The sequence below is a fragment of the Crocodylus porosus genome, unplaced genomic scaffold, assembly GCF_001723895.1.
Source record: "Crocodylus porosus isolate Cpor-Errol unplaced genomic scaffold, CroPor_comp1, whole genome shotgun sequence".
NCBI lineage: Eukaryota > Metazoa > Chordata > Crocodylia > Crocodylidae > Crocodylus > Crocodylus porosus.
The window spans coordinates 14713135-14723524 of record NW_017728921.1 but is presented as its reverse complement, the minus strand read 5'-3'; the positions used below and the strand labels follow the sequence as shown (position 1 = coordinate 14723524).

At 41.7% G+C, this 10390-nt stretch overlaps 1 protein-coding gene across 2 annotated transcripts in view; it reads left to right on the top strand.

The window, feature by feature from the left end:
• Positions 1 to 1008: 1008 nt before the first annotated feature.
• Positions 1009 to 10390, top strand: part of YPEL1 (yippee like 1) — a 33947-nt gene continuing 24565 nt past the window's right edge. For both annotated transcript variants that reach the window (XR_002101903.1, XM_019539063.1), the window contains exons 1-2: positions 1009 to 1368; positions 7415 to 7695. Coding sequence is in view for 1 of the 2 variants with exons in the window: in XM_019539063.1 (XP_019394608.1) it covers positions 7579 to 7695 (117 nt within the window). In the remaining variant the exon portion in view is untranslated. The remainder of the gene's footprint in view (positions 1369 to 7414; positions 7696 to 10390) is intronic.

Sequence of the window (10390 nt, the reverse complement as noted above, 5' to 3'; positions counted from 1 at the left end):
CTGCTAGAAGTTGGCTTATTACCTGGACCTGAAGATAGATAGCGCCTCTGCTTTTGATCCATGACTGTCCAAGTCTTTCTCTTTTGTTTATTAAACCTCAACAGCAATGGAGTTGAAACCATTGTAGAGATAGCAAGAGCTTGTCAGGAAATCTAACATAAACACACCTCCATATATTTAGCAAATGCAGTTTCCTGCTCTTTGTTGCCTGATGAAAGGGAGATTAAATTATACAGGCACCCCCCCCAGTTAGTGCTCTTAATTGGTTCCTGATAAACCCAGTGTTAAGCAAAAGTCTTTGATGACCCAAGATGGTGACTGCAAGCATTTTAATAAAAGTTGCTGAGCACTAAGTGGAATTGGGTATCAATTTAACATGAGCGTTATAACAAAACAGTGCTAAGCAGGGGTTGCCTCTCAATGCCATTCTCCTCCCTCCCTTCTCCCCATGTTAACTGAACCATACCTCCTCCACCACCCCCATGGACTATGGATATACAACAGGACACCTGTGCAACCTTCCTGTTAAGCTGGATGTTGAGAGGTGATGTGACGAGTGTGATCTCTTGGTTATAACTGTCCTCCCTGTGTAATAGTGGAACCAAATGCCTTGCACCCAAGGGGGTGATTCTCAACTGGGTGACAGCAGCGATGCTTGCAGGGTGTAAAACCCAGGGATTTTGCCTAGACCCAAGGACTTCCCACAGCAAGCCCTAGATGTTATGCGCTCCCTGACTTCTCTGCAGTACAGAAATGGCTGTCTGCTCTTTTCCCCCGCTGAAAACGAAGAGCTGCCCTCGCCCGGCTTCCCTCGAGTCTCTCAGGGCAGAAGAGCCCCCACAGACCAGCACAGGCCCGCTGCTCTGCTCCCTTACGTCACGAGGCTCCTCCCCGCGGCGCTTGGCGGGGGCCGGGCTGGCGCGGCCCCTCTTCCGGAGGGGCGGGGCGGGGACTGCCGCGCGCGCTGCGATTGGCTGCCCCCAACGTTCGGAGACGGTTTAACTGCAGCAGCGAGGAAAACAAAACAAAGGAGCCGCGAGCCGAGCCCGGCGCGGCGGGGCTGGCGGCGGGATGTCTCAGCCGCCTCTGGGCCCTGAGGGCAGCGCCTGTGGGCCCAGCGGCCGGATCCTCCTATGACCCCGCTACGCAGACGTCCCTGAGCCCCGGGGAAGGGGAGCGACACCCCCCTCCCCCAGCTCTGCAGCCGGTACCTGAGCGGAGCATGAGGCGCTGGTGCTACTAATATCTCCCCCCCCACGCGCGCGCACACACGCACGCACACACTCCCACCCACCCCCCAGCCGAGCAGCGGTGGAGGCTTCTCCCTGCCCCCCCTCGAGGGGAGCGGGCCCGCAGCACTGGGCGGCGGTGAGTACCCAGCCCGCGCAGGCGGTGGGAAGGGGCAGTGTCTCCCGCCCCCTGGGGGCAACTTTCCGAGCTATTTATAGTGCCGGGAAATGGCTGCAGCGAGTCCGGGGCGGGCGGCGACGCTTTACATAAACGCGGGTGGGGGGCGCGGCGCAGCTCCGGCCCCGCCGCCTGGGCCCCGCTCGGGGTTTGCCGACAGCCGCGATCCCCAGGGCGCGGAGTGAGGCTCGCTCGCGGAGTGCTGGGGGGAGGAGGGTGTCGCTCGGTCGGCGCGGCGCGGCGTTTTGTCCTGTGAACTTCCCGAAGGAGACTGACGCGCTCTTTCATGCGCTGTGTCCAAATGCGTTTGGCCGGAACCGCAGATCGGAGTCACGTGTGTGTTGTTTTGTGTTTCCCTCTCTTTTAAAAACAATAACACCACAAATCTCACGTGATGGCACCGTAGTTTGTGGACAGTTCCCCAGGGCAGTGGTCCGGGTTCAGAGGGCCAGCTCCTTGTAATCCTCCCTTTCCTACATGGACATGGTTTGGAGAGAGGCTCCTGGAAACGACCGTTTTGGTTTGGGTTTTTCCCCATACTTCTGCCTGCCATTCTGGAGTTGAGCAGAACAGGAGTGGGAAAACTGCCCGCACAAATGCACTCAGTGGAGTGAGCTGTGAACTTGAGAGATTTCATTGCACTTATTGACTAGCCTACCTAACCCAGTCATGTGTTTCTTAAGGAGCTAGGAAGTGGAGTTAGTTCCTTGCTGCCTTGGTCTGTAACGGGTAAACACCAAGGAGTTTTAAAACCAGAATATAGTGAATTGCTTAAGCACGAAAGAGCAACCGCTGGCGGATGTACTCAGTGCTATAGGTAACCTCCCTTTTAACTGCAAGCTACAAGAGAAATGTATGGAGACAGCATCTTTACTGCAAGCATTACAAGCTCTAAACAATAATTTATCAAAGTATTAAACTGTGTTTTATTATTATTATTTTTTCCAGGCAAGCCTGGATGACAGACTCTTTTATAGAGATTGAAGGTTTCTGTAGTGACCTTAGTTATATGGTGGACAATAGTGCTGTCTCTGGACTGCACCTGCTTAACATGCTTCCTCTATGTTTGTTTACACATCCGGGACCAAGGCAGGGGCTGCCCACTTGGTTAGGATTGGCTGGTACTTGTCTAGCAAATTCATACCTCCCATTGGGTGATGTCATGCTGCTGGATGGCAGCAAATCTAATACTGAAAGAATGCAATTCATGAATTGCAAATTTAAAACTAATGCTATGTTTCTTTGGCTATGTGGATTTTATGGTTCTCAAAATCAGTTAGTGCTCAAAATGTTAATGCTTTAGCAACAGTAGGATGGTAAACCAACTTGAGCAGTAGTGCATATATGGATAAAACTGAGCATGATTTTTAAAATGGAGCTTCAGTAATTAATAGTCTTCTATTAAATTGTAATATTGGCTTTTAATGCCTTTGGGCATTCAGAATCGCATTGTCTGAACTCTTGTGGCTAGCCCTCTCTAATTTTTGCAGGTGGCAAATGAAAGTAAGCCCATATGCAAACATATAAAACACATTTGAATTCCCTTGAGCTTAATAAAACGAAGAAAACAAAAGATTGTATGTGCTCCAGAATGACACTGTATAGTGTCTAGGTCAGCGGTTCCCAATGTGGTGCCTGTGGGTGCCATGGGATAAAACTTTAAAAAACACAGCTTCCCTTTATGTTGTATTCTTTTGAAGTTGTGGATCTAATGCAACTTTAAGTTATGGATAAGATGATCAGATTGATTTGAATTCTAAACTTTAACATTCATATTGATGCCTGCTGCTTTTTCTTTGTTGTGTCCTTGGGCACAAATGTTGGGATCCCCTGGTCTGGTGATATAGTTCTTAATGCTGTTAAGAGGTGGGTAATGCTAGGGATCTCTGCTCCTAATGAGTATACTGATAATTATATTAATAGTATCTTTGTAATTTAAAGCATTTGCCTAACTCTTGGAGCACTTTTAAGGTTAATATGTGGAGTAAGGTTAATACATGGAGTAAATTAAAAATACAGTTAGACTGCATTTTTTTTGTAGACTGCTACAAGCATAATTATGTGAATGAAAACCATTTCCATAATCTCTCCCTCTTCTACAGTGAAGCACTTTCCAAGTGTTCTTGCTTTGGCTGAAAAATTGTTTTTCCAAATGATTGTGTATACTCCCCCTCCTCTCCCTTTGGAAGCAGGACCATGTATGGATGCAACTTCTAATTGGGTCTAAAGGTTACAACTAATATTTAGTGATGGCCTTTTTGTGCTCAAGCATTATTTCATTCTTGGAATTTACTCTTATGACTACGAATACATCATCTTTGTATTCTTTTAAAGTCATCTGAGTTCTGAATTTTGATAGGAGAAAACTAATTCTTGTTTTAACTAGGAAGTACAAGTCTTTGTTGGGAGAGTTTTTAATAAGAAAAAAGCATGCCAGTTCTATCGTTTGCTAACAGCTGTGTTTTAGACGGCTGTTCTGAATCTGACTGTCACTAGCTTTGTGACAGACTGCCTCTCAGAAAGTATATGCAAATAAGCCGATACACTAATAATCTGTTAAAGGAGTTTAGATTGAAGTGCTTTGCAACAAATATTGAAGATGCTTTGTAACCTTAAGGAGAAAAAGGGGGACGAAGAGGGAAAGACAGAAGAGGGTTGGAAATCCAGACCATCTAATAGCAAGTTAACCGAACAAGGTGAAATAATTGAAATTATGGTATGTATCACTGATTAAAAGGCAGGAGGGAAGCAACGCTGACAGCAGGACAGAAAAAGGGATTGGAAGGAAAAAGCAAAGAACCAGTAAGAGACTAAAGAGCCAAGCTGACCTTACCTTGTCTAGTAATCTGTGAAGGCATGTTATTCCTAGCTTCTGCTTCCTGGAAGCCTTGCCAATAACAAGCTCATTCTTTTTCTTTCGCCCCTCTCCTAGGAATCACATGAGGAAGAGGGGGTCCATGTCGGTTCACAGGAATAGTTTTGGGCTTGTGTAAAGCTTCAGACTTTTTAACTTTCAGCTTTTTCTCAAAATACCCAGACTTCTCAAAGCTACTTGTAGATTATTGCTTAAACCCATTTGTAGTCCAGGTAGCAGCACAAACACTGTGGTTCTTGAGAGTAGGGTTGGGGTGTTGTAGCTGTGATGAAAGGTATCACAAAAGGTCCTTGTACAGAGAGCATGATTCTTGATGCATTTCCTGCTTTTGTAGGAATAATGGAAACTGATAGCAGATGGGCTTTTATTTAATTCATTTTTGACAGAGTGATGATGTGCAGTTGAGCCACTGGAGAGACTCACTGGAGCTATGTCTGTCTGAAGGCTGGGGAAGAGAATGCTGTATTGACTTGATCAATTCATGTTTGGAATCTTGCCTTTTTGTTAGCAATACAGCTTGGCAGTAATGATGTAATAAGTTACGAAGTACACTGCTATGACATTGCCACTGCTGCCAGATTAAGTAATTGAGAACAGAGAGAGGTGGGGGCATTTTGTTTTGGACATGCATCCTAGTTGCTGGCAAGAGCAGGAAAATCAAAATGCATATATTTATTATGACCACTTCAGAGGTTTCGCTGAAAACTTAGAACCAATTCTGCAGTATTGGAGTTAATACATCTGCTATTTTATCTGGATTTAGAGCAGGGGTAGGGAAAATGCGGCCCATGGGCCGAACGTAGCCCATCAGGCCATTCTATCTAGCCCACGGTTCCCATAAAAAAATTTAGAAAATTAATATTAATCTGCCCTGGGCTGCCTATCATGCGGCCCTCAATGGCTTGCCAAAACTCAGTAAGCAGCCCTCTGCCCAAAATAATTGCCTGCCCCTGATTTAGAGTGTGCTCATTCTGGTCTCTGGATTCATTACCATATTTAAAATTTGCAAATACTGGGGCAGTGTCCCAAGACTATAAATGCATAATCCTGTATTTCATCCTTATAAACTCTTCGACTTCTGCTATCTTTAAAAATAAATAAAAGGTGCAAAGCAATGCAAAAAAGAATGGAGATCTACAGGTCAAAAGTGTTATAATTGATAACCTTTTTTCCTTTATTCTCTCTCTCTTAATGCATATGTTCCACTATGTGTCTTCTTCAGAAGACTTATTTGTGGCCTTGGAGTTGGTTATGAATAGAATTTGAGGATGTTTTCCACCCTCATGAAAAATGTACCCATGCCTCTCTTCATCTCAAGGTGAAGCATCACAGAGCTGATGCTTTTAGTGCTTCTAGTTTCCCTGTATGTGCACACATATGTGCTCCTCCCTCCCCCTGCCCCTAAGACATTTTGAACTGTGATCACTTTTATAAGGTTTGTTTTTTTTCCTTGAGAAATTTAATGGTATTAGTAGAAACCATATAACTCAAGCTTTCCTTGGTGTTGTAGGACACGTTTCTGCAGTTTGAAGTAATGTGAATTCTTTTAGGTGGTGTTTTATTCAAGTTATTGAATAAAGTGGTTAGAAAACAAGTGTCAGAAGTATCTAAGAGGTGGGGCAGAGGCAGTGAGTACAAGGAAGGGCTTAAAGTGGAAAATATCTTGGTGGCAATTAGTTTTGTTTCTTGTGTTTAGTGTTGATTTTCTCTTAAAGCAAACTTTCCTGTATAGGAAGAGTTGACAGCAAGTAACTTTTACAGTTGGAGCTCTGTAGCAGTTAAGGTGCAGTGGGCTGAATATAAACTTTTGCATTTATTCAGTAAGCACAGAGGAAACAACAAATCCAAGGATTACTAGTTTGTTACTAATAGAGAAGTGTACTTTTTTTTCTGACCTATGGTTATCTGGCTAGTAAATACTATACAAGCGTGCTTCGCTTTATTGCGCTTCGCAGATATTGCGGTTTTTTTACCAATTGAAGGTTTGTGGCAACCCTGCCTCAAGCAAGTCTATCGGCGCCATTTTTCCAACAGCATTTGCTCACTTCGCATTTTTTATCAATAAAGTATTTTTTTAATTAAGGTATGTACATTGTTTTTTAGACATAATGCTATCGGACACTTAATAGACTACAGTATAGTGTAAACATAACTTTTATATGCACTGGGAAACCAAAAAATTTGTGCGACTTGCTTTATTGCAATATTCGCTTTATTGCGGTGGTCTGGAACCGAACCCGCAATATCTCCGAGGTATGCCTGTACTTTTTCTCACATAGTGAAAAAGGACTTAAGAGGCTGGGCTGCAGTATGTCAAAGGGTAGTGTTTGTTTTTTTTTACCATGATGAAATATTCTGATGCTTAAGCAGTGTCAGATTTTTATTGGTTGAGATTTTTATCATCTACCTTATTAGACTCTAACTTCAGCACCTGTGAAATGCACTGGAAACTGGCAGAAAAATGGCAGCCCCTATCTCCATTTTGGAGGTTGTTGTAAGTAGTGACAAGTGCAGGATTTTGTGCTCTTCTGATCTTTGTTTTCTATAGAGTTGACGAAAGAGATGGACCTAATGGTTAACCAACTTTTCAATCTTTTTTTTGCCTTTCTACTTAGTCTTCTAACCGAAAATGCCCATTAGGATGGTGGTGTGAATTTGAAAAGCCATGTGTAGACAGACGTACAATGAGAATATGAGTGGAGGGAGTTATGTGGACATCTGATTCATTAGGAATGCCATTTAGTTGAAACCACTGAGTAGAGAAGAATCATTTTCTACTGAGCTGTACAGAATTGAAGCCAGTGATCTGGAATCAAGAGGCTACATTTCATTACAGTAACAAGATCTAGAAAGTTCTGTTCTGAATGGCTATGTTCTTTATTTGCGGCAAGGATTTCTTAGTGTGATATCCCTTATTGGATCAACTACTTATTTGTTATTTAAAGTTATAATATTTAAAAAAGTGTATTTAAATTATTACAGTTAATTTATAATTTTAAAATAAAATGTATTTCTTATAGTTAAATACACTTTATTTTAAATTTTGAAATATATGAAAGAACTTGAACATACTACGTTAAATATCCTTGGCTTCTTGGAACTTATTTATAGCTCTTCTTTGTTCACCTATAGGTTGACTGTTTCTCTTGTGGCATCTGTGTGGAAAGTGCCACACACACTCCAGAACAACGACGGCTTTTGCTTGCATTTTCCAGTGTTTCTTTTGTCAGCGAGTTCAGCAAAGTTGTAATTCTTCAAGTGCCAGCCCTGAGCTGAGTGAGGAGCCACCAGCAGAGATGGTAAAAATGACAAAATCAAAAACGTTCCAGGCTTACCTGCCAAACTGTCATCGAACCTACAGCTGTATCCACTGCAGAGCTCACCTAGCCAATCATGATGAATTGATCTCCAAGGCAAGTGATTAGTTTTTAAATACTCTGATTTATTTTTAACCAAAATTTGTTATCATTGGACCACTACTTCCAGTAGATAAGAGATGCAATTCAAAAGCAAGTTTCAGAGTATCCCTCCAATATTCTTGGGTCACAGGTGTTGTTTATAGAGGACTGGATATTTTTTGGAAACTTTTGAAAACTTTGTTCATCCTAGTTGGTTTTTTTGTTTTTGTTTTTTTTTCAGTATAGTCCTCACCTTCTCAATTCTCCTAGACTAATTGGGAGGTTGTATTTTCTGAGTTGTCTGGTAAACCTATATTGGCATTAGATCTTGTTAGTTTGCTTATGAAAACTGCCTGATAGAAGTACAGAGCTCAGGACTCCTTTTATATGGCAAAAGAGGAATTTTGTGAATCAACACAAAGATGCTATTGTCACATTCAGTGGCTCAATCTGGGATTCATCAAGCCTTTTTCTTTCTGATTTGTTGGTACATGCCCTACTTTAAACTTGCGTATTTCAAAAAAGTTACTAAAGTTTAGGTTGTCTCAGGTTCTTTAAATAATGTGGGCTTGTGCTTTGTATCCATTATTGAAAGAATCTACAACTCCATGTAGTATCTAGGAAAATCATAATGCACAGATAACATGCTTTAAGGGGTATGTTTTGTTTGAATTTCACTTAGTTTGTCATGAACCATCCTCTAAATATCGTGTTCTGGGGAAATGTTTAAATCCCACTCTAAACTTCATGTGAAATTCCCCTGTCCCCTTTGTTTAAACAGTCTTTCAGCAAGGCAGAATAATTGGGCCCGAGGGGCGGACGTGCGCGCACACGCACACACCCCTTTATTTTTTTGAATTTTCTGTTTTCTGTCACCTTTTGCTACTGCTGGATTGACCATTGTAATAAGGCCCTTTCTTGAGAAGCCGCAGGGATTGAAAAAGTCTCTCCTTTTAAGTTCTTGTTGCCTATTATAAGCAAGAGCATTTATTCCTTAATTCTGTGGAGTGGTCTTGGGCAGTAATGTAATAGAGTACAAGCCCAGAACCTTGATTTAGGAGACATGGAGGAGAAGGGGAATAAAAACAGCTGCTACTGTAGGGGCCCTAGTCACTGTTACTGCCACTGCCCTGTGCACCACCAGTGCCCAACGTGCAAAACTGCCAGACTACACTTCTGGCCTTAGATGAAGGCTGTTCTTAAACGGACTTGAAACAAAATTGTCATCTTATGCTATCAACCTCTTCTGTTGCTCATTTCAATGAGTAGCTTTTCTAGGACATGGGTGTTTTCTTAACTCAAGATGATAGCAAAATTCTCACCATTTTCATTATGTTGTTGTTTGTAGGCACCTTATTGTAGCCTTCTTTCTCTCCCTGACCCTTTTGATTGGTAAACTAAAAGAAAATCTTTATTTTACATAATCTTTCCAGTTAGGAAGCGTGTTTAAATAATGAAATCTTGTCTTATAGTCTATTAAATTTGTGGGATAATACAGATTCATTGCAACTATCTTTTAGTTCATTTGCCAGCATAGTAAAGTTAAATAAAAGGTTTATTTTGTGACCTATATGAGATTTTCTAGAATGGATTTAAAAAGTCTGAGGTTTTAACGCATCAAAAAGAGTTACTGAGCATATGGAAAGTGGTTTTGTTTTGTTTTTTAAGTACCCATGTCCTGTATGTCTGAGTAAGTATAGCCCTATACTATCTAATGGTGTAGGAAAACTTCTGGCATATGGTCTTATTTTAATCCTGGTTTCATATTCTCCAGTTAAGGTTTATTAGACAAACTGCCAAGTTTCTTAACCACTTGCCAATTTGGAAGTTGTCAAATGCAGTGCTATAGTAAACTTTCCTGAACCCTTCTTTTTCTGGCTTTTTTGCATTGTATCAATCTTGCATGAGATTCAGAAATACATGAAACATAAGGTATATTTTTACTTGTAAATAAATATATACTTGTTGCTATTTTCCGACCAGTTTGTACTGTTATGTGGGGTGCTGGCAATAAAAACAAGCACAAGGGAAATTATTAGATTACACCTGTTTTAACTTCAGTTTGTATGTCGATTATAATACCATGTAAAAAATCTTGTACGCTTCAGGATTCTTTCTTCTCAAAACAGGTTATGAATTCATAATGTTGAATCTTGTAACTTGTGAGTATCTGACAAATGGTGCTTCCAGCAGGGAAAACCAAGAGTTTGACACCTTTTTTTTTTTTATTTTAAAGACATACTGTAAATGTATTCAACCTTTGCCCGGTCTTTAAAGAGCTTATGTATCATTCAGACATGTGACTTGTATATTTACAGTCTGTTCTTACAACTTTACACAAGCAGAAGTGATGGCTATAACTTTGAATTTTCTTTTGTCATTAATACAAACCTTCCTATCTAGTTTTTTCTTCTGACTTACTGATCCCTTTACAGCATATAAAATATATATTCACTAGAAGGCTGGGAATGTTGGTATATGTGTAGTAGCAGTGAAAGTAAGCTTAATGGGGTCACTTTAACCTCTAGAGCAGGGGTGGCCAATTTTGGCTGGAGGGCCACTTAATGAGTTTTGGTGAGTTGTCAAGGGCCACAAGGGTAGCCCTGCCCCTTGACAGATGCCCCACTCTCTGATTGCCATCTTGGGACCAGAAAAGCACTGGCCCCCCAACCCTGACCCAGAAGTGTTTATTTGGGGGCAGGGGTGTTGT